Source organism: Bos grunniens, chromosome 5 (assembly GCF_055505025.1).
Source record: "Bos grunniens cultivar Pamir isolate PY7600 chromosome 5, Bosgru_T2T1.0, whole genome shotgun sequence".
In the NCBI taxonomy this organism is placed as follows: domain Eukaryota; kingdom Metazoa; phylum Chordata; class Mammalia; order Artiodactyla; family Bovidae; genus Bos; species Bos grunniens.
In genome coordinates this window covers 87,363,475-87,388,163 of record NC_141169.1, presented here as the reverse complement: position 1 = coordinate 87,388,163, position 24,689 = coordinate 87,363,475, and the positions used below count along the sequence as shown (strand labels likewise).

The following is a 24,689-nucleotide window of genomic DNA, read 5'->3' as shown; positions in this document are numbered from 1 at the left end:
ACAGGGAAGCCAAGACACCCCATAACTTTTTATTAAATGAATTAAATAAATAAACTTAAGAACAAAGTCCTTAATTGACTGATAATGTACAATTCTATGCAAATAGATCAAAACCCTTATTGGAACTATTTAAATTAAGGATGGTTTCAAATACATTTGATATAATGAGAAAAAAAATCTTTGGAAGCTGATATTTCCTAAATGTTGTTCTACCAAAATAGAATAGATATTTGACTTGAACAATCAAAATCACAGGAAATTTTTGGAAGTTTTGATCCAACTAAAGGAAAAATAAAAGGAAGGAAGAGTCACTCAGGAAAGGAAAGTCCTAGAATTTCAACACTAAAAGTAAATTAGATATCATGTTTCTTCCCTCGGAAACATTACCACACATTTAGTTCTCTGTTTCAAAGCAATAGTCAGTCTTTGCCAGGATGTTTTGTTCTTTTATTGCTGGTGTTCCTTACGTTACCACTGTTGTAATTTGGATAGGACTCTACTCAATTTAATTTTTTTATAGAAATGTTGCTGCTTTCAATTGGTATTCCACTTGAAGGATCTAAAAGTCATTCATTGTGTTGCCTTTAAAAATTCTGCCTAGTGAAAGAGTCTCTACTAGACTGTAAGCTCCAGAAGGGCAGAAATCTGTCTACTCCATTTGCTATCATTACATCTCCAGAACATAGCACATGGCAAGACAGATAGCAGTATTTGTTGAATGAACTAAAAATATAATGAATAGAAACTAACTTAAGTTATTCTAAATTTATTACTAAAGCTTTTTTCAGTGGCAGTCTTATCCAACAAGAGTAAAAAGTTAGACCCCAACATCACAAGGTATGAATGGCATTATTCTGATTCCTCAAAGGAATATTTAAGTTATCCAACCTACAAACATCTGTGAATTGGTCTTTTTCACTGACAATGAATGCAATCAAACTTTGATAAAATTTAATTACATACCATTTACTGCAATATTGATACTCATAGAAATTGGAATCAACTAAAATTATATAAGGGGTATTATCATTGCTAATATGATAAATTTAGTTACTTTTGGGTTTCTGCAACTTACTTTGAAAAAATAGTTCCTTTTTGCTTCAATACCTTTATTTTTTGGCTGCACTGGGCGGCTTGCAGTTTTAACTAACATCAGGGATTGAACCCCAATCCTCAGCAGTGAAAGTACAAAGTCCTAACTACCAGGGAATTCCCTTTGTTTCAATATCTTAAATGGCGGACTTTGGCTTGGATTTTAAAATATATGTACTATAGAAAGCTATCAGTTTTAGGAGTGACTACAGTTAGAGTGAAATGGAACACCTGAAAGTAGCTATGGTCTTTACCATTGTTACCCCATGACTGGATATTTTGTTCCTGGGATGTTAACTCCAGTACTTTGGCCACCTCATGCGAAGAGTTGACTCATTGGAAAAGACTCTGATGCGGGGAGGGATTGGGGGCAAGAGGAGAAGGGGACGACAGAGGATGAGATGGCTGGATGGCATCACTGACTCGATGGACGTGAGTCTCAGTGAACTCCGGGAGTTGGTGATGGACAGGGTGGCCTGGCGTGCTGCGATTCATGGGGTCGCAAAGAGTTGGACACGACTGAGCGACTGATCTGATCTGATCTGATGTACTATCATTGTGCAGTGAAAACAAGTACCATTGTTATTTTTTATAAAAAAAAAAGTTCAGTTCTATATAATCTCTTATTAGACAAGTCTACTTTTTAATGGAGATTGTAATTTTGTAAACTTCTCCCAAATTTAATCCATCCACTTACTTGGATATTGTACTTAAAATGTAAAACAACAGTTTAAAAAATATGGCATTACATTCGCTGCATGTAGAGACTGGAATACAGTCAATAATAACTATCTCAAAACATGGCACTGTTTGGTCATTCATTCGTGAAATACGTACTGGGTTCCAAACTGTGGGCTACTAGTAAGGTAGGTAATGTACAAGGACAGTTCACCATGTGAGTAGGCTAATGATGGGTGCATCTTAGAGACACTATTCATCTAGCTGTCGTGGGTCTGAATATGTTTCAAGTTTTACAGGATTTTAGGTATCACCCATTCCAAGCTTACTGGAGACTGACTACCAAGCATCGTGTAAACAGCACAGGCTTTGAAGGTAGAATTAAAGTGAGCTCTTGACTCTCTCATAACTAAATATATGGTTTTGGATAATTAATCTTTCTTTGAGATTCAATTTCTTCCTACCTAAAATGGGAATAAAATGACTTTGTTACAATAATTCTGTAAGGAAGATGTTAACAAAGTGCCTGTATATAAATGGGCATGTAATCAATGCAACTGTTTTTAAATGAGCGGATGAGGAAACAAACTAAGAGTAGCTTGATTCCCACAAGTCCTTGAAAGAATCTGGGCAACAAGACACTGCGTCTTTTTAACTGTACCATGCTTCTCTAGGTAGAGAATTGTTCACTTCAAAAAGGAAAAGGCTTTAGGATAATTCTGTTATCCAGTGATCTGGAAGGCATAAGCTTTGGAGTTCCCATCTACAAGAAAAATAAATAAATAAATGTTTTTATAATTATTTTAATTTTAGAATCTTCACACCCTTCACACAAATGAATACTTGTTAAATGAATGAATGTATTTTTAAATGAGAAAATGTGGAGGAGAGCATATTTTATTTTCAATAATAAAACCCAGATTAACTATGTAACAGTATCTACTTAAAACATGCTTTATTAAGTCCCTTCTGTAAAAAGTGTATAAAACTTCTTAACTGGTGAACTGGATTATCATTTTCCAGATCAAGGAGAGCCAGTGGCTGACTGTTCTCTTTCTATCACTTGCTGTGCTTATACACTGGCATAAGGACTCTGGCTTTCTAAGACAGAGCAAGTAATTGATTTGCAGAAAACATAAAGTCACTTTCTGCTTTTATATACACTGCCAGACTTATTTTAAAAATTTATATTCTGTATACCAGTAGTCTTTCTTCAGTTCTTATGAAATAGTTTTTACAAAAACGGAAAACATTACTCATAAGCAACTACAAGGAACTATAAAACAAGCTTAGTAGATTAAAAACATTAAACATTTACTTTATTTAGAAGTAAATGAATATATGTTATGTACCTTCCTTATGGCTGTCTCTTATGTTAAACAAATTCTAGATCCAACAGTTCCCTCAGAAAATAATCAGCATTTCCAACCCCTCTGAAAAAATGTGAAGACATATATAAATATATATATATATGTATATATTTTATGCACAAATGAAATAGTCACAAGGTAATTAGCAAAACGTGTGTTTCTTAAATAGTTACTGGATTTTTAAGAGTGGGTTTAAAACAACTTCAAAGTTGTACAAATCCTAACGTATCTAAATGCTGAGATTTTTAGTTTCCTTGTTTTAAATTCACAAAAACCCAAGGATACCTTTTACTAGATGACCTAAGACCTGATTCTGGTTCAAGCCTGCTTATCTTCAAATTCTCTAATGCTATTTAAAGAGAATTGTCTCTTACAAGTCATATACTAAATCTACATACCTCTTAATTTTCAAAATTTTATGTCACCTAAGAGAGGGTCTACTTTAATTGACATGTTGAAACTACATAGCATGTCTGTAATTCATGAGTTCTGATAGACCACAGTATTGCTAAATAATTTCCTTGAACTTATTATCGGCATTCTAGAGCTGTTTGGTGCATTTGCTTTTATGTCCCATCTTTTAGAAAAAAAAAAAAAAAAAAAGTACAGTTTTCCAAAAGAGCCATTTTTCATTATACCAACTGCAGCTGGCATTTTCCTGAGTATCATATACAACAGTTGGTTGACCTAAATTAATGTATCCTGAGCAGGGTGAGAAGCGTCTACAGGGATATCAATGGTAAAGAACGCGAGTAAAGAATTCTTCAAACAAGGCAGGTAAAGAGACTGATTTAGGCTTTTCTGAGTGATCTAGCCAGAACACCTCTCAAACAATGCCCTGCTTTTAGAACCTGACCAAAACAGAAATATTTAAGAGAATTTTTGCATGCAGATATTTTTGTTATAATTCTACAAATAAATTGAACTCAGTAAAACACACCTTTTGCAATGACTTTGTTGCAAAACAAATGATCTGTTTAGATTAGCCAAAGCTGCCATGGATCCCCAGATACTGTCCTCAGGTGAAGTGCCAAAGCAATGACCTTCAGTGTAATGGAATTTCATGCTAGCTGAAACAATGTGTGACGCTCCTGGCTGCCAACTGGAGTGCAGGCACTGTTTTTTCCCCTTCTCAGTAACTATGAGGCTATAAAATATATTTCTTCACCTTTCAGACAACCATTACTTCAGTGCTTCTGTTATAGATAAGGCCAAAACCTCTGCAAACTGGCTCGTTACACTATATGACTGATTAGAGAAGAAAAAATAATTTCTTTAGGCAGGCAATATGTTTATAACATATATTGACTGCTATCAGTAGAGCTTTTTAGTCAAACTCTTTTGTCCTGGAAAATGGAATCCACTGTCCTTTTTGTATGTTTTTCAGAGGATTGTTTTCTAATGTAACTTTAAAGCCTAATTACATTTCCAAAGTACCAGATGATAAAATGGTCTAAATTCTAACAGGCAAGATAATATAACATGAAAAATAATTTTACGCTTTTAGAAGTTGGTGACCTTTCCTAACTCACATTGTTTCTTGAGAAATGAGATTGAATTTAAGTGGGTATGATAACTCTTTATTGATAGCTAAGCTATCCAAACCAGATACTATTTATTTCTTCTATTTTAAAAGTTTATGATTTTTTCTTTTTTAACTAAGTAATAGTAAGAAATGCTTCTTTGAACTTTACCAAGCTGTAAGTTTGGAGAAGGAAACAACAACCCACTCCAGTATTCTTGCCTGGAGAATCCCATGGACAGAGGAGCCTGGCAGGCACAGTCCATGGGATTGCAAGAGTCGGACATGACTTAGCGACTAAAACACACACACACAAGCTGTAAGTTTAGTCTTTGTCCAAATGCCCTGAAAGCAATTCACTCACAGCAACCTAAAGGCAGCACTTAGGAACTGTGCTCTGCCCTCACTTGGCTACGTATGGTCTTACATGCTCAAGCATGGACGCACATATATGTACAGGCACATTCATTCACTTACTCACATGCTTCCTGGAATTGATTTTAAAAAGTTAAGCGAAAACTGACCAGTGTAAGTGGAGGAGAGGTTTCAATTCACGAGAAGACCCAGTAAATACTGTAAAGGCTGTAAATTTTGTAATATAAGCAAAGGTTCTACTCAACTACATTACTCTAAATTATCCCTAATAAATTATCTAATAATGGAGTAAGTTCATATTTTCAGATTATAAAAAGGTCATGCCTATCCTTCCCTACCCTGACAGAAAACAGTCTACACATACATGAGACTTACACCTTTATTTGCCTCATAAAAAATAGCTGCCAAACAGCTAGGCCATTGTTCTCGACTAACTTCTTCTCAGGTGGCATGAAAACCACATTCCTGGGCAGCACGTAATCATAGTGTCTGACCCTCTAAGAACCATTAAGTCAAATTCCCTTACCCCCAGAGGGCAACATACTATTGTACCCTCTCCACTTCTGCGCCAGCTATGAACAATGGACAGTAATTGCAACTGTCATGGGCAGTCAGTAGGAAAAGTAACATAGTGCTTCCCCCTTTCCCCTCCAGTTTTCTGCCAAACCTGATCTAAGCAGCTAACAACCATGCCCCCCAGCAGAAGAAAGATCTACAGGTGCTTTTAAAATGCATCAGAAAACAGCTTTTTGAACAGAAACAGAGGACAATAACCAAACTTGTGCTCTGAATGTGCAGCTTAAAAAACTCAAAATTAAAGACAGAAACTTCTTTTGTGACTGTACTGCAGCTTCCTGAACTAACCCCACAGGCAAGCCTGAAAGGACAGCTGAGCTTCTTTCCTCTAAGCTTATCATCACTGCTGCTGGCTGCTTTCAAGTTAGACTTGTGAGGAAAACGAGGTAGGGAAACATGCTTGTCCTCCGATGGAATGAGATCACAAGGCTGGGAACAGGCGGCCTTCTTGGCTCAGCTCTTAGTTACTACCCAGGTCAAAGCAGAATAAAGAACCTTGGAGGATATGTCCTCTATCGCAGGTGCAAATGGGTTAAAATCCCACAAAATAAAGGACCTGCTGCTTCAGAAAAAGAAGAAACTTCACTGTTCTCTTTAACCTCTGTCTTCAAGCTCTGTAAGGGATATTAACTACTATTTGCTTGAATCTCATTTCATTATAGATTATGGATACTTAATTTGTGGATTAGCAGGAATTTATTCTCTTACCGCCCATTCACAACTAACCATAGCCAAACTCCAAATAGTTGGATAAACAGTGAAATACTCAAACACTTTCTGGAAGCTTTCCAATCCGAGACGGCTGATATCACCTAAGTCAAACTTTTGAACAGACTGATTTATGATTTGTCTTTCTCTAAGATGCTCTGATGTAGCAGAATGTTGAGAGACGACTGCCTCTCACTGGGAGAACACGTGCATGAACAGACATATGCAAAAAAGTTATTTATACACATATTTCTACATGTGTATTAATACAAATCTGGTGATATTTTAAATATATATTCAGTTTCTATCAAAAATATACAAAGTAATACATAACAAAATCTATTGATATTGGTAAGTATATTTTTTCTTAAATTTAATCCTTTAGAACTTAGAATCAAAAGTGTCCTATTGGCAACACTAGAAAACCATGGGTTGCCTACTATGTTAGTAGAAAACACACTTTTAAATTAATTGAAATGACCATTTGACTTTATTTTCTTTTTTATTTTATTTTTAAACTTTACAACATTGTATTGGTTTTGCCAAATATTGAAATGAATCCGCCATAGGTATACATGTGTTCCCCATCCTGAACCCTCCTCCCTCCTCCCTCCCCATACCATCCCTCTGGGTCGTCCCAGTGCACCAGCCCCAAGCATCCAGTATCGTGCATCGAACCTGGACTGGCGACTCCTTTCATACATGATATTATGCATGTTTCAGTGTCATTCTCTCAAATGTTCCCACCCTCTCCCTCTCCCATAGAGTCCATAAGACTGTTCTATACATCAGTGTCTCTTTTGCTGTCTCCTATACAGGGTTATTGTTACCATCTTTCTAAATTCCATTTATTTTCATATGAAGAATTAAATCTTCCTGTATCATTCCTGGTTTTAAATGTAGATTATGTACATTCATAATTTTAATATGTAGACTGTGGAAAATTATTATCTTGTAATATACAGTTTTAACCCTGCTGTAGATACGTTTGTACTTATAAAGTAAATCATTTAAAATTTTTAAAAATGACGAAAACCAAAGACTGTTAAAAATATAGGTCATTCTGTTAAGACAACATACTATTATAAGGGACAGAGAGAAAATAAGAACTCTGGTATATTCTCTTTCAAATGAGAGAGAAGAAACAGTAAAAACAGAACGCATGGGGGCAAAAGTAGTTTACCACCATTCATATTTCTAAATATCAGACTCATTTTGGTACATTTTGGATCAAAATCATTGCAAATATATTACCTTTTATTTCACCAAAGTTCCCTGATCCCATTGCAAGAAGCTTGTCTTTCCAGTCTTTTGAGAGTAGCTTTTCAATACTGGGGGTTTCTGAGTAAAGGAAAAAAAGAAAGGTAGGCAAATCAACATGACTATCTTTCTAATGTAGTTCATTAAAAGTCTATCTGCTAAAAATAAGGCCACCCTTACCCCGCCCCCAGTTCATAATGACTTCATCAACACACTGATAACAGGGGAGGAAAAAAAAGAATGTGTTTTGTCACCTGCTGTTTCAAAATCATTAGCTTTTTCCTCTTGTGGAACAAAGCCTAACTAATTCTTTATGACAATGGGTACATATAAACCTGCAATTCATTGTTTTTCAATTTAGTGAACAAATTCCTGCTATAATGGATGCTTGTCAATTTCAGGGTGTTAGTCTGCAGTCAAAAAATAATTATGTTGATAAAATGCAGAGTAAAAAAAAAGGCAAAGAATTAGCTCTTAAATCTGCTACATGTAATTATATCCCTCTGTGTGTTTACAATTACAACCACTTTATAATATGTGTTTAACATCGTGTGGTGGTAAGCACACTGTGGAAAGATTTGCCAGTATCGCGAACATATAAAAATAAGTTGGTATAAAAGAAGCTTTACAAACACTGCAAAATCTAGAGATGGGAGTAATGCCCGTAATGGAAACTTACTTGCTTATTTCAGATTTGTGTCATACTCTTTTAAAATGCCCTGTGTTAAGACAGGACACGGAGGTTTTAGAGAGCAGAGTTATGCTGTAGTTTGATCCTTGTTTCTTTATGTTACATGGTTTTGATCTCCTTTTGTGTTGAATTTTAATGTATAAGTAAACATAAATGCTAATAAAACACCCAAACATTAAACTCAGTTCCAAATAATGTAATTGTATATTCTTGTCAGCATTTAGATGGGTACACAATTACAATGGCTTTCAATCCCGCGATTAGCACTGCATTCAGTTAGAAAATGGTGTGTACTAAAAGATAAGTGTCCCAGTATGCTCCATCTAAATAACAATACCCACACTTATTATCTAGATCGAAGACACACACTGCCATTCTCCACATTGGTGTTTATGTGTATTTGTGTTTGTTCAGACATTTGTTTACCCCCTACTAAGAGCATAAAGGGAGTACACGTTAACTTATCAAAGGGACCGTCTGGCCTAGAGACCATAAGATTATTAGAAACGGGTTAATTTTCCCCACAATAAAATGCATTTTTAAAGCGTCTCCTTGGTTAATGCTTTCTACTATTCTCAGGCCCTCATCTTAAAGACAACAGCTATCAGAGTCAAGAAGCCTGTGTAGAGTTTTCAATGAAGTGAGGTGTAATTTTCCTTGGAAAAACTGTGACATGAATCCTTCTTTTTCACATGCCAAAAACTTGGGGGAAATAAACTGCTGAAATATCTGAATAAGTACTTCTTCAAAAGGCTTGTATATATAGTGTGTGCACACACACACAACTACTGTATGCACATTTCCGTGGAATGTGTGAACTGTATTTTTCCCTTTTTAACAAAATATACCTCTTCTTTTGCTGCACTTAATGGAAAAGGATGCTAAAGATTCTACTTTTTCTTAAAATATCCCTATTTGTTGACCATGTTGTTTTGAAGATGATAATGGTAATTCTGAGTAATAAAATGCATTAAATCTCTTCTTACTGTAATCAATATTTCTGTTCACTAAGGCTTTAAAAGTAACTTTAAAACACTTCTACAGGGATTTTCAATGTTTCTACATTCCCAGTAAACACTTTGTGAGTGAAATCATTTTTAAAACCTTATCAGAGTAGGTCAAACAAACACCACTGTTTTCTTTTTACCAGCACCCTACAAAAATTCTTGAGTAGCATGTAAACAGGGCACAGCCAATATGGTCTTTGCAATAGAGTACTGTCAGTCACTAAAAGCTAACAAACCTTTGCAAAGCAGGAATGCAGCAATAGAAATTCATTGTGTACTAACAATAGGCCCCTGAACCTCCAGCACCAAAAGCAGACCATTTTACTTTTAAGGCTATTGTCTGCAAAGTCCATGACAAAGCTTTTCCCCTGCAGCTAGACAAAATATTCACTGTAGTGTGCTCATAAAGAAACAGAAGTCTTCTGTCTAAGTTGCAGAGTTAAAGAAACAGCCGCCAGATTTCTGAAACCTGCAGAACATTCCTGGCCTCTTTATTAACTTGCATGAAGATAGAAGGCTTGCATACAAAGCCACTTTTTTTCCCAAGTACCTGACTTTTAACATACACTAGAGAAAAATGAATAACTTCTTTAAGACCAAGTAATTCGAAAGATGTAAGATCAGAAATATATCTAACTCAGGGTTGTTGTGCCTTCAGATGAATAAAGACAATAATACTTGGAATTTGGATGAGGTATATTTTTTAAAACGCAGATTCAATAAACATGTATTGACCATCCTGTGTGCAGGAACTATGCTAGATGCTTTTACTAGCATTGTCTTCATTTAATCAAAGCAAACACCTGAAGATTCAGATTACGTTATTATATCTATCTTCCAGTTCTTTAAAAAAAAAAAAAAAAACCAAAGGACTAATATGTAGTGGGCAGAGCTGAGTCTTGGCCTAAGGTTTGGTTTTGTTTTGTTTTCTCTACAGATTCCTAAGTCTCTTGTTGTCAATGAAATGATAATGATAGCTACTATTTTGAGGTTAAGTGCTAAATAGTGCATCATGTCCTTTACAATAGGTATCTCAAGCTTCTCGTAATAATCTCCTGAATTATATATTGGTACATCTGTTTCACCACTGAGAAACAAATGCTTTGAGAAAGATCGTGACTTGATCAATATGGAGCTAATTTCAACTTATTGGACCCCAAAGCCTTTGCTCCTTCCAATACATACACATCACTGCATTTTACCTGCAAAACAGTCATGGATAGACAAACTCTTGTTATTAACTTCAGTGGATGGATGAAGTAAACATTTGAAAGGATAAATTGAATATCCCAGGGTAATATGTTCCTATGGGCAGCACGAAGAGATAAAATGCCAAGATTCCTTAGAGCTTTCATTATGTTCAGGATGTAGTGCCACTATATGACTTTGAACTTTGGAGTTCTAGATAATTTAAAGAGAACCTAAGATGATGTTCTTGCCTGGAGAATCCCAGGGACAGAGGAGCCTGGTAGGAGGCCGTCTATGGGGTCACACAGAGTCGGACACGACTGAAGCGACTTAGCAGCAGCAGCAGCATGATGATTTAACTTTCACTTTCACTTATGACCATATAGCAGATATATGCTTTGAAATGAAAATGTATTCACATAGTGGAAGGACTATTGGGCTATATGTGAAGCAATCTGGGTTCTCACCAGGACTCTGACACTGTCTAGCTCGGGGAGGAACTAAAGCATATCTTTTCACCCATTTCACCCCTCTATTTGAATTAATCTAAAACAAACAGCTTTAAGCAAATCCATGTTTGGTATTCTACAACTGCTACTGTTCCAATTTATTTCCACTAGTAGTTCATGAAGAAATGTTAAGAAATGATCTCACAATAATGATCACAATAAATGGACATGTACCAGTGACTGAATTTCTCTGAAAAGAGTAAAGATCCCATAGAATACAAATGATCAGAACTGCGAAAGACCAAATGGCAAAATCTCAATATTTATAATATACCTATTCATTAATATGTGAATATGATTAAAGTAAAATCTGACACAGCTATGTAACGGCTGCTTCAGTGCTTATGGAGTCAAAGAGAGAGTAGTTATCTATTAAATATTCAATTTTCTAAACATTTTCTAAAATGCGATTTTGAAAAAATATACATACTTAGGATTGTATTTTATACAATTGAGTATGGCATGTTTCTGGACATATAGTTATTTCCAAATGTTTAAATTCTGTACTAGCCATTGCTTTCATCTTAAGATGTATCATAGTTTTATTTTAAATGCTTTAAAGAGTCTCCTGAGATGTACTTCTCCCAGGCATCAGAGTATCATGATTACCGTCAACATTAAAGCTAGGTGTTCTTTATTACAATAAGCATGATGGATAATATTAGTTATTATTATTTGCATGGCATTTCAGCTTATAGAATGCTGTCAGATACAATAATTTGTCAATGGTGTATATTATTATTATATCCATTTTGCAGATGAGAAAACCAAGGCTCAGAAAGAAAACCAAGACCCGGCATCACCTAGCCAGAAAGTAGAACAGATGGAATACAAAACCATGGCCTCTTAATTTAAGAATCCCCCTTTTTTAGGTGAAGCATAAAGATGTATATATATTTTAAAGAAAAATTAAAATATATATTAAAAAAGAAGCTAAAAGATAAATTAGAGAGAACTGAAAGCTCTCCTTATCAGTCAACCTATTATTAGTAAGATGACTATAACTGGGTTACTTTTGTCTTTTTCTACCATCAGGACAGAATGTTATGATTTGGTAAGTTTGCTTGCCTTTCCCTTCTCACCCTTGCCTCTTTTGCTCACATATGCTTCTTCACATCAATGCCTATGGCAATCCCCAGCAGTGAATGGCCCCCCTAACCATGCCAGCCATTGTTACAACAGCATCCTGCCTCTTTAGGCCTGTTCATTCCCTATAACTCTCACTCCTTTTTCCCTTCAGTGCCAAACACTCTTAAGACTGACTCCCTCATCTGGAACAATGAGACCCAGAGACTCATGCCAACATATTGTAATTCTCCAACAAGCTCCCAGTGCCAAGAATTAAACCACATTCGCTCCAGTGCAGTAGCTTTACACACAAGCTCAGGTTTTTGCTTTGTGTTTATGTAGGTTTTTTTCCCTTAATCTCCCTTGAGCTGCAGTGGCAGAGCTCATTGAAAAATCAAACAAGCAAAAAATATGTATGGCTAATATGTGATTTTTCAAAAAGTCCCAGGAGTTAGGTCATACCAAATTTACCACTGTTTATACTTTCATTTTATGGCTTCAACTAAGCTGTGTTATTTCTGACATGTGATAGGTGAACATTTAGGGATGAAAGCTATCTTTTGGAAGGAACAACAATAGGGCTGAAAGTCAAAAATATACTAATATCTCCTTCAAAGTCAAGAAGTAAAAGCATATGTAGATTTTCATGTCATGGATTCAGCATTTTAAACCTGGAAGGATCTTTAGATAACATTTAGATAAACATTCCACAAAAGTAATTTACTAAAATATATATTGGACATAAATGGAACATAAATTTCTTGGCTACAAGTGAAACTAAAACAAATAAGCATTCCATTGTCATGTAAATCTAATTAATATTAAGCAAATTTACATTTCTTTTCTATAAGATGTAGATCATTTTATGTGCTAACAGACTGTGGATCTTTAAGTGAGTTATGGGTTACATTTGCTGTTGTGTTTAGTCCCTACGTCATGTCCAACTCTTTGTGACCCCATATAGCCTGTCAGGCTCCTCTGTCCATGGGATTTCCCAGGTAAGAACAATGGAGTGGGTTGCTATTCCCTTTTCCACGGGATCTTCCTGACCCAGGGTTTGAACCCATGTCTCCTGCATTGGCAGGAGCCACCAGGGAAGCCCATGGATTATGCAGTATTATTTAAATATTTGACCAAGGAAACTAGTATTGGGAGATGACCGTTTTGCTCAAGTTGGGTAATAACTAGTCTAGGCCAAGCATTTCATTTTACAGACTGAAAATATAAATGAAGGTTAAATATTGCCTAAGATCATAAATCTAATTAATAATTAAGGCAGAACTTGAAGTCCAACTCGTAGTTTGGTGTGCTTTTCCATATACCAAACATCACAACATGCTTTTTAATAAAGAGTGAAACTTTTCACAATGAAATATTAGTCCGGTTTTATTCACCTCATCTAGTTTTAGACAATAATTAGATGATAGGTGGTCTGGGTGGTGAACCTCTGTTAGTATTCAGTTAGTCAGTTCACTGACTCCGTCGTGTCGGACTCTTGCGATCCCATGAATCACAGCACGCCAGGCCTCCCTGACCATCACCAACTCCCCGAGTCTACTCAAACTCATCCAACCATCTCATCCTCTGCTGTCCCCTTCTCCTCCTGGCCTCAAACTTTCCCAGCATCAGGATCTTTTCAAATGACTCAGCTTTTCGCATCAGGTGGCCAAACTATTGGAGTTTCAGCTTCAACATCAGTCCTTCCAGTGAACATCCAGGACTGATCTCCTTCAGGATGGACTGGTTGGATCTCCTTGCAGTCCAAGGGACTCTCAAAAGTCTTCTCCAACACCACAGTTCAAAAGCATCAATTCTTCAGTGCTCGGCTTTCTTTACAGTCCAACTGTCACATCCATACATGACCACTGGAAAAACCATAGGCTTGATTAGACAGACCTTTGTTGGCAAAGTAATGTCTCTGCTTTTTAATATGCTATCTAGATTGGTCATAACTTTTCTTCCAAGGAGTAAGTGTCTTTTAAGTTCATGGCTGCAGTCACCATCTGCCGTGATTTTGGAGCCCCCCAAAATAAAGTCTGACACTGTTTCCACTGTTTCCCATGAAGTGATGGGACCAGATGTCATGATCTTAGTTTTCTGAATGCTGAGCTTTAAGCCAACTTTTTCACACTCCTCTTTCACCTTCATCAGGAGGCTTTTTAGTTCCTCTTCACTTTCTGCCATAAGGGTGATGTCATCTGCATATCTGAGGTTATTGCTATTTCTCCCAGCAATCTTGATTCCAGCTTGTGCTTCTTCCAGCCCAGCGTTTCTCATGATGTACTCTGCATATAAGTTAAATTAGTAGGGTGACAATATACAGCCTTGATGTACTCGTTTTCCTACTTGGAACCAGTCTGTTGTTCCATGTCCAATTCTAACTGCTGCTTCCTGACCTGATATGGGTTTCTCAGGTACTGTTAATTCAGTACTCTCCCCTCAGAAGTTTTCACTTGATGGCCTCCATTAAACTAAAGAAAATATCAATTAGTATATTTGGCTAACTATATTTTTCTTTAAAAAGCTATGTATAATTTAGTATCTTGCTATTTAGCTATTCAGTTACTGATAAGATTATTTTTGAGGGGAAGATTGTGCTGAATCTGGATATCACATACCAGAACGAGTTCAATTTATGCTGATAATAGCTGCATGTCTAGATAACATCTGGGGCCAAATATTAAACAATGTAATGGAAGTAATATAAAAACTTCTACATTATCTGGAAAGTATCTGTGCACTGAAGACCAGAAGGGCTTGTAACAGTCCCATTAGCCAAGTGCTACAGCTAGTCTGCTACTGGAAATGTCAAGTTCTTCTAGGAAATGTTAAAAAAAATAACACACCACAACACACAATAGAAACACATCTGAAATTCCAAAGCACTAGGATTTCAATAAGCCTCCTTTTATATGTAATCGTCCTGAAGTGAATTAAGCTCTAGAAATACTTTACTCGTAGTAGTGCCAAAATATTTCTTTGTTTCCACTTGAAATTTAATAAGAGCTTGGTTAGGAGAAAAAAAAAAATCTTTGGCCTGCTGACTCAAGTTTTGAAATTTTAATGTACAATCAGCTTTTCTGAATATTGAAATATCTAAATCATTACCCACAGGCCTAACTTTCCTCAGTGTACAGGCTAAAAGTATTAAAACACTTGTTCAATTATGCATAACTTTATACCACATTTTAGAAAAACATTTTTAATCACATGATTAAATACACCATAATCAATAAGATATAATTACTATACATCAATAAACTTGGTTTTCTTCTTCAAAAGATGACTCTATATTTCCTACACAAAATATCCTTTAAGAGACAGTCTTACGAAACTCTCCTAGTTTTATCCATTCCGTCACTTGGAAAGTAAGCGCATTTCTTTGCGTAGACTAAAACATTCTGCTTTTTTCTTGTTTTAAATATTAGACCCCAGCAAAAAATAACATAAGTACTTTGTGGGCAGCATTTCAAAAAGGAACCTCAAAGAGTTTTTCCTTATGTACAAAATCTCTCTTATGTTTTGTTACAAAATGTAAAAAAAGAAAAAAAAAGTCATATGACATGACTCCATCACTTACTATGACTAATTTTGTGATATTTGGCAAGTAATTTAAGCATTTCGTGCTTCAATTTACTCACCTATAAAAGGGGATAATAACTATTCTTATACTATTGTCAAAAGAATTAAATAACTTATGTAAAGCATGGAAGACAATGCTGGGTTCACAGTAACACTTAAAAAGGCTGACTAACATTACAACTACAACTTAGCATACAACATCTCAAGAGAAATACATCAATAACCAAATGAAATACATATACACATGCATCAATTTACCCATCATTAAAACTATCCAGAGATCAAACGCTACATCAAACAGTTATAGTTTTATTTATTTTTTCAATAGTTCTATGTATTTTATGAATTTGATCATTACTATTAGTTTCATTGATTTATCTGCCATTCCAATGAATTTCTCAGTTGGTTCATGTCAAAAAAAGATGACAAAGAAAGAGATATACTAGAAAGAGGGACAAAGTAGTAAGAAGGACAAAAATAGTTGTCACTTCCATTAGGTTAATGTACAACTTATCCCCCGAAAGCACAGAAATACAAAAATATTTTTTGACCATTGTCTTTCTAACTTTCCAAAGGTTCCATTAGGTCCTCAACAATGGCTCAAGCTTTTAAGCCAGTGCTGTTGACAAGTGAAAGGGAACAACAAATAGCTTTGTAGTTCTCTTCTCCCAGGGTCACTCAGCCAGCAGTAATAGTTATTATTTTTATTTATTAGCACTGTAGCCCTGTTCTCCAGCATAGCCAATTCACCCCAACCTCCAAGACAGGAAAAGCATTTTTACTTTTAATAAAAATGGGAGTGTGCAGCACTCCTGTGTCAGGCTCTTTGGGTAAAGTGCACATCTAATGAATATTGTCCATCTGTATCCAAATAATTTATAATATCAGCAGAGTGTGGGTGGTGAAATGTGAATTAAGTTCTAACCATTAGGCACAATTAGAGGGGGTAAGAGTGGAAGGTAGGAGGAAGTAGCAGGGTTACTAAGGCAGGAGGGATAGAACAGGAGAGCAAAGGTAACGAGAGAAAATTGGGAGGAAGGTGGTCATGATGGCATCAATTAACAGTCAATTATAACAGTTAAAATATTCCTCATAAAAGATTTTCAAGACTATTTCATACAGCAATAACCAACTTTCTCAGAGACCAACTGTAATGTACCTGTTTTTTCCATCTATTTTATTTGAAATAGTACCATTTCAACTCTTTCTCTCTCTCTCTCTATATATATATATATATGATAGAAGAAGAAAAATAGAAGACAGACAAGCCATAAGAACTCAATTATAGTAAACGGTATATAAGAATGCGGCATACTTAAAGTCTTAACTTCAGGAGACAAATTTATAAACAAACAGGAAACGTTTGATTGCTTAACCATATCACAGTTTAGTAAAGAAGCATAGTTCTAAGCAAATTCTAAATGCCTACTGGTATATTTTCAGAATTACCTAAATATGTGTTTGAATTATAAATGAAGCAATTACCCTACTCTTAGAGTGTGTTCAGATAACCATCCATTCAATTAGATATCTAGACCATGTTGAAGACAAAAATTAATGATCATATTTGAAGAATTTTGTCACTGTTGTTTATAAATGGGAAGGTGAGTGGTAGAGATGATAAAGGAGATCCGAAAAGCACAGAAATAGAAATTCACTTAACATACATTAGAGTAAGAATTCCAATACTTTAAAAATATGACAGAATGTTTTACCACTGGAAGTGAGAATTAAAGCACATAGAGCCTGATGCTAAACCACTACACATCCTGAATCTTCTCTATCACAACATATGTGAAAACAAATCGCAGTCTCAGCTTGCCAGATGCCTGAAAAGATATGAACAATAAAAACTGACACGATTCATATGATAAATCAGAGACTGTGATACACAGGTAGTTGAACAGTTGAGCCGAAAAGCTACTTATAATTCAAATTATATTTTTATGTTCTAATACATAGCATCAGATTTTAAAATTAAGGAAGAAAATCCTCTGATTTGCTTAAAATTATATATCTAAATTTGCACATAGCCTTCGCAACCAAAGTCGTCCATCTGGCTCAACAACTTGTTATATTTGGTCTCTCATAACCTTTCATGGATTTTGGATCGTGTCATTTTTAGAGTAATTTTAGATGAGAAAATACAATAGTTTTATTTGCAAAATGACATTTAATGTTCCACAAGCTTAGATACAATCTAATCAGCAATGAAACTTAAAGTTGTGTGTTAGGTATGACTTGCTGTGAACCAACAAAATGCAGAATAGCAAAAAAAAAAAAAAAAAAGTATTAAAAAAAAACATTTTCATTTAAGAAGAAACAAGTAAAAGAAGACAAAAATTTTTAAAAAGTCTGGAAAAATAGCAAAAGGCATAGTTTGGCTTTCATTTTTCTTACATTACCAGAAATGTAGCCATTCTCAATGTTAAAAGCAGTGGGTATAAAGTTAGTCAAGTACAGTGTGTTTGTATATTCTTTTAATTTCTGGAATTAATGAATGCACAAAACTATTGTCTTTGCTTTTAGTGGCATGATATACTGAGTTATTAGACTATTTTTTAAAATATATGGATACTTTTACATTTTCATTATTTGCACAATTCACACATACATGAAGACATGCACATGCGCGCACACACGCACACACACACACTCGAGCAGGAGGCCTCTTATCTAACAGTTATTATTAAGCCACAATTGTTACACTGTGATACTAAGACATGGCCTCTGAACTTCAAGAAACTCACAATCTCTTATAATATACCACGCACTGTTTAGATGTATAGACCAATAGTGATCAGATGCTAAACCCTGGACTCAGAATGCCACAGAGTCACTGAGTTGCTCTCCTTTTGTTTAATTTACTGCAGTCAATGTAAATAGAAAAATGCCTTACTTGAATCATTATATTAATAAATAGTAAATAAATGTGCTGGTAGATTTTTATTCCCAAATGTTACTATTGCAGCATTGCCATACATTTCTAGTTTTATGTGTATCAATTAATTGAACTTGCTATAAAATAGTCTATGAGGCAATAATTTCCAGAAGTGGGATCAGTTTGTCATCTTGTCTGTAATTAGGAATATGATATGAACTAAATCATGCCAGGAATGCAACAGTAAACTAAAAGGTAAGAATATAAGAACAGCAGGGCAGGTTGATTCAACAAATAGTGTGTACCAGGTATTTTTCCAGGTATGCTGGATACTAACAAGAGGAAAACAAATGTAGACCCTATCCACCTAGAGTCCTTAATCATGGGGAAGCTTCTTTAAGATGTGAAACTCCAGGCCACTGGCAGGTCTGGCTCTAAGGTCTTAGCTGAGTCCCAGGAGTCCATAATTTTCCCGGACCTGAGTTAATTTTCTGATGAGTAAACACTCTTCAGGGTATAATAATTATGTATAAAAATATTCCATTAAATCTTTAGAAACTTGAAAACTTTTTCAGGTGAAGAAGAAAAAGTATAATCTATAGAACTCTTTTTTGAAAGGTAAAAAAAATCATTTAATATCACCAAAATGTCATTTGAGTGATAATTTAAATGTTATTAACTAAAACCATTCAAATATATTCCAACACTTTTCTATGTTACAAATCAAAGAAATATAGCATCTCAAAGGAAAAACAAACTTATAGTAAAATGCAATAATGAACTACCAGGAACTGATATACATTTTATTTATTAAAAAGAGGGTAATTAAGAAGAATTATTAGTGTAGCATTGTGAAGAAAAGTTTTGTTTAAAAATCTTTAATAAGGGACCACGAACCACATTACTACATGTTATAAATACATATCTATTCTTTCATATACTGTACTACACACATAATATAAGCGGTAAAGAAAGAGAGGAACTTCTGTGGTGTCAGTCAAATGACAAGCACAGCCCTTTGGAATGGTTGAGAACTGAGTGGGGTAGGCTTAAAGAAGAGGGTGGAATGATGTTCAAGTAATTTGGTAAATGAGAGAAGAATGAATGGGATAATATTTATTACTAATTTTAAAAAACGGCAGGACAAGTCACAAATCCTTGAAATGGTGTCAATGGTAGAAAATATAATCTATACTTTGAATGTAATTAACATGGATTTCTACAGCACCACAGTATTTTGCCTGCTTATTCTTTCTACATCCTTAAAAACACCAATCAGTAACATCTATAGGTCATGTCTTATATCTAATAACTGAGAGAAGAACATTCTCACATAAACTTTTGAAAGAATAATGACATATGCAGGGAGAGAGAGAAGAGGAGAAATGAGAGAGTGTGCCATTAAAACAATCCTCTTTCTCCTGTGCTCACCTATCTGGAAGCCATCATTGAACTTAACTCTCATATATGTAATAAATGGTAGACAGAAATGCATATCACCTGAATCTTTATCTTTCATATACATGTATTTAGTCAAATTAGTATAGAATATTTATATATAATTTCAACTCATTTATTTCATTAGAAATGTATTTGAGGAGAAAAACTGGGTGGTGGGGGGTAAAAGGGCACAAAGACTGTCCACCATACTATGACGTGTATCCCATGCTTTCCTAATGAGTTACTGATCTAAAAGAATGAAAAAAAAATACTGAAAAGTTGATTTAAAACAGCCTAGAGATTTTGGTGAAGTACAATGAAACATCAGTAGTTTAAAAACTAAGATATAGGTCAAAATTTTATCACAAAAGGATGGATGAATCCAGGAAAATGACAGACGATCCAATTTTCTGACCTGGGGGTCAGAGAGCAAGCTTTTATAAACTTGGGAACGGTCTCTCAAAAGCCACAAAGTTCTGTGTTCCACATGTCAGAAATTTGAAAGTGTTTATACCTCTGAGAATTTTCCCTGAGGGAATTGAAACCCCCCAGGAACCTGCTATCTCAGTTCTCACAAAAAGGTGCAGAGTATGTTTAAGCCCCACAGGGTCTCTGTTGTTGGACATCAGATCTTCTATCCAAAGAGAACACTGGGACGAATACTGAAGAAGGTTTCAAAAAGCCTTTACTGCCCTCAACTATTTGGAAAAATCTAGTAACTATTCTAGGAAGATGAGTCAGATAAAACATTGTTAAAATTAGGCTAAATTAGAAATGCGTATCTAATCCTCAAAAATTAAACTGTTCCAATGAAAGGAATCAAGAAATTCACTTAAATTTCAAGCATTCCAAAAAAGTCCTTCCAAGTGTGGTAGCTGCTTATAATTTTATTTGCAGAAAGCAAATAATTTATTGCAATAAATTTAATAAACTAAACTTTAAAGTCACTGCAATAAATTTGTAAGCATCCAAATAAATCTTTATTACTAGACAGGGGCACATTATCTCCTTAAAATACATGGTTGTGGAATTAAAAAAAATAAAGTGTTCTTTTTCTAAAGCAAGAAAACACGTCTTTGTCCCGCAGCAGCTACTAAAGAACAAGAGAGAAATTACTTTGTTTAATTAGGGGATTACATTGTTTATAAGAATACTTCCAAAATGTATGAAGTATATTAAAGTGGATATATAATCTAATAGCTCTCCTATTATACACTAGGTATCAAATCATTTTAGTCCGTAGTTCTATATGTAGAACTTGGCTTATTTACTTCCCTCCCTTTTCTTCTCAGCAGATTGTTCAGCTTATAGTGCAGCACCCTCAAAATGATAAAGCAGCCAAAAGCCAAATCTCAAAACACGTGGTTATGTGCCAAATAAAGCTGTATAAAGACTAAAAACCAACACCTTAAAAAATACTTGATTTACGTTTAATTGAAACTCGTGTTTTCATACATATTTCAGCCTTTCTGTTTTTGTTATGACACATAAAGTGCCTAAAAAATAATGATCAGTGAGGGTTTCACAGCATGGAGGGGAAAAAAAAATCATAGGGAAAAAAAAAGTTTATTCCACACTATTTGAATTCATTTAGGTAGTTCTCTATGGGGCTGCTACCAAATCCTTTAAGCCCACCAGCCTCTTACCTACATTAAATTAATGAGGCATCTCAAGCATTCATACTTCGCCAGCAGCTCTAGGCTCTCCAGTTGGACACCTACAATTTACTAAATTACAAACAGTGACCTAGGGGAGACATCTGTTTGTTATATACAATATTGTATTATAAACTAGAAAAATATTGGGGAGATTAAGATGATAAGATATATGTTGAACTGTATTTTCTGAGGTTAATAGGGGCCGGTCTACAATTCTGTGATCTTCTCTTTACCAATACAGGTTTCTATTTTCCCATCAGGAAGTAAGGGCCTCCACAGATTAACATTATGAAATACAATACTTATGAACAATCCAATACTTAGAGGTCTGTATTATGCCATGATACTCACTACCTCCATACAATACTTTTATTAAGCTGCAAATACATTAAGCTTGATTATAATCAATTTTTTTTTTTTTTTATAATACCACCTTCTTACTAATGCTCATAACACTTGGCTCCCAGGGATGTACTTATAATGAGATGGCCGGGTGTATTTTCCATTAAAGGCCACCACTGGAGTTTCTATAGTGCTTTTTCTCATATATTTCAAGTTAAATGTGCCCTTTATTTTTATGTTTGCTTCACAATAGCCAGTCCCTTTTCAATGATTAATTTTCTATTCAAAAACAATTTGCTTCTCTTTCCTTTGTTCTGTCACGGTTTCAGAACAACCTCTTTTCTTTTCCCTTGTCCATGGCAGAAACTCACCTCTGAACACCCACCCCCTCAGACCACCACCTTCTGGTCTCTAAACTCTTTTTAGTGACACACTGTCCAAAATATTTAGGAGCTCTCTCCCCAGCAGGGGTTACTCAATTAACAAAAACAAAGCTCTGAATGATCAAGGCTATAACTGAGCCAAGAAGTACTGTAGCCATTTATATTATATGACCTCAGCAGTCTCTTGATTGAATTGCAACCCTGCATTAAATCAAACACTATGTGTTGTGTGTGTGATTTTCTAAATGCTTGGGTGTGTGAGGTGGAAACAGGAGGGTGAAGGGGGGTGGCAAAGAGATGATAAATACTCTGAGAAAAAAATTCTCCAATCCCAGTGTACTTGGGTTTTCGTTTTTAACATGCTCTCTGCTTTGTTTTCGAACTTAGATGCATTTTGTAAAAATCCTCTGAACTGGTATTCCAAAGCATGTTTAAACAACAGAGATAATGGAAGCATAATCGATTGCAGCTGGGAACTGTCACCCCTATCGGTAAACAGCACCTAACTGGCAAATGCTACAAGCTTGTAACAGATTCCTTTATGAATTGGGCACTGTATGAAGACTGGGCATTCCTTGTACCACATACTCAAATCAAAATCTTCACTGATTTATTTCTAAAATTTTACTAGACTAGAAACAGTAAATGGTTAGTCTGTTGGCCTCTCACCAAAGTGTTTGGGAAGCAAAGGTGGGGTGCTTATTTCCTAAAGTTAAATACATTAACAGATTTATAAACATGCTGTGTCTTTCAGCATGGAAAGAGATAGTTAAAAAAAAAAACTCTTCTCAGTATCTACACGTTCATAGGAGAAAGGAGGAAAAGTAAAAATATCTTATTTAGAAACCAATTTTGTGAATCAAATTACTATACATTTTCCCACATATATTCTAATCAGAGACTATCAAGGTTCAATTCTTATCAAGAAGCAGGCTTTTATATCACTCTTTTTATTTATGTACTTAACTCAAACTTTCCCCAAAAAGGATCAACAACAGAAGAGAACGAAAAAGAAAGAAAGGAAAACTAACTCCACATTAACTTGCTAAGAGAAAAGCTACAGTAAGTCTCTTTTCCTATTTTCTTATATTTGTGTAGCTGTTAGACATTTTGCAAAGGAGGGGAGTACCAGCCAGCCTTTCACAACAAAAGACCCACTGTCACTGAGCCAGTCCCAGACATGGTGGAAACCAGCCCACAGGAAAAGGCCTGGCTCCAATGTTAGGCCCCGGCCGAGTACAGTCACTATATTCACTCAAATTGGCAACAGGTCTCAGTGTTCCTGGCTTTGAGCTGTGAACAAGGGTCGGGATTGAATAACCAATTATACAACCGCTGACTGAGTTTATCCAAGGTTTGCAAACTGCTATAATAGCCCAGTATTCAACCAACTGTTTTATCCTTTTCCAGATATAGTGTCATATCTCCCCTTGTGCTCCATTTACATGTCACTTTATTACACACATCCATTAAAAAGGTTAATACCGTGTCACACTCAATGCCTAAATGTTGCCATACAGGAGTTCTGCGGCTCTCTGGGGCATTTCATATAGACACCTTTCTCTGTCTTTCACTTTCTCTCTGCAAGCTAAACCAAGTTTCTGTCAAGACTACAGAACAGTGGATGAAAGAACAGTAGCCAAATGTCAACAGTTTCAAAAATACTCCTTATACTAATAGGCTGTTTTAACCCACCTTGGTATATTAAAAATGTGAAAATTCTGAACTTTGGCAGTTCATACCAGCACCCAAATTTGAGGTGCACGTATAAATTTATCCAACCATGTGCCTCCCCCTTCGCCAAAATGGACATTTTTCTCAAAGTTCAAGAAGATCTACAATTTTTTTTCCAGCATTTTTGCATGCCTGCCTTTATACACAGTGGTTGCGATGGAAATAAAAAATAGAAACAGAATTTTCAAGTACTTTTCCTAAATATCTACAGACCTGGAATTCCTGAATGAGTATCTTCAACTCAATAAACAGAATAAAAGAAACAGCAGGAATAACAAGTAGTTAGGAAGGAGTGAGCAATTTTTTTTTTTTGATGCCTCCATATTTGGCCTTCTATTTTTACTCTAAGCTGGTATAAACTGGTGTAATACACAGTGTAATATTATTTCTCCATTGAGGTTTTTATCTTTAAAATCAACAATACAGATTCCTTTTATAAATATGTGATTTATAAATATTGAATTATATAAAAACATCAGTATTTAATAGCAAAACTGGTTAAAAATAAGAATTAGTGATATTATGCAAAATCTTCACATCTTCAACTATTTAGAGATTTTTTAAAAATCTGTAATTAAAGAAAGAAATTTATGTCTAACTCACAATGAACTTTTTATATAATCAT

At 35.1% G+C, this 24,689-nt stretch overlaps 1 protein-coding gene across 50 annotated transcripts in view; it reads right to left on the bottom strand.

Moving 5' to 3' along the window:
- Positions 1-24,689, bottom strand: part of SOX5 (SRY-box transcription factor 5) — a 1,169,920-nt gene that overhangs the window by 249,928 nt on the left and 895,303 nt on the right. For all 50 annotated transcript variants that reach the window (XM_086401754.1, XM_086401750.1, XM_086401772.1 and 47 more), the window contains one exon: positions 7,576-7,662. In XM_086401754.1, the coding sequence (XP_086257880.1) occupies positions 7,576-7,662 (87 nt within the window). The remainder of the gene's footprint in view (positions 1-7,575; positions 7,663-24,689) is intronic.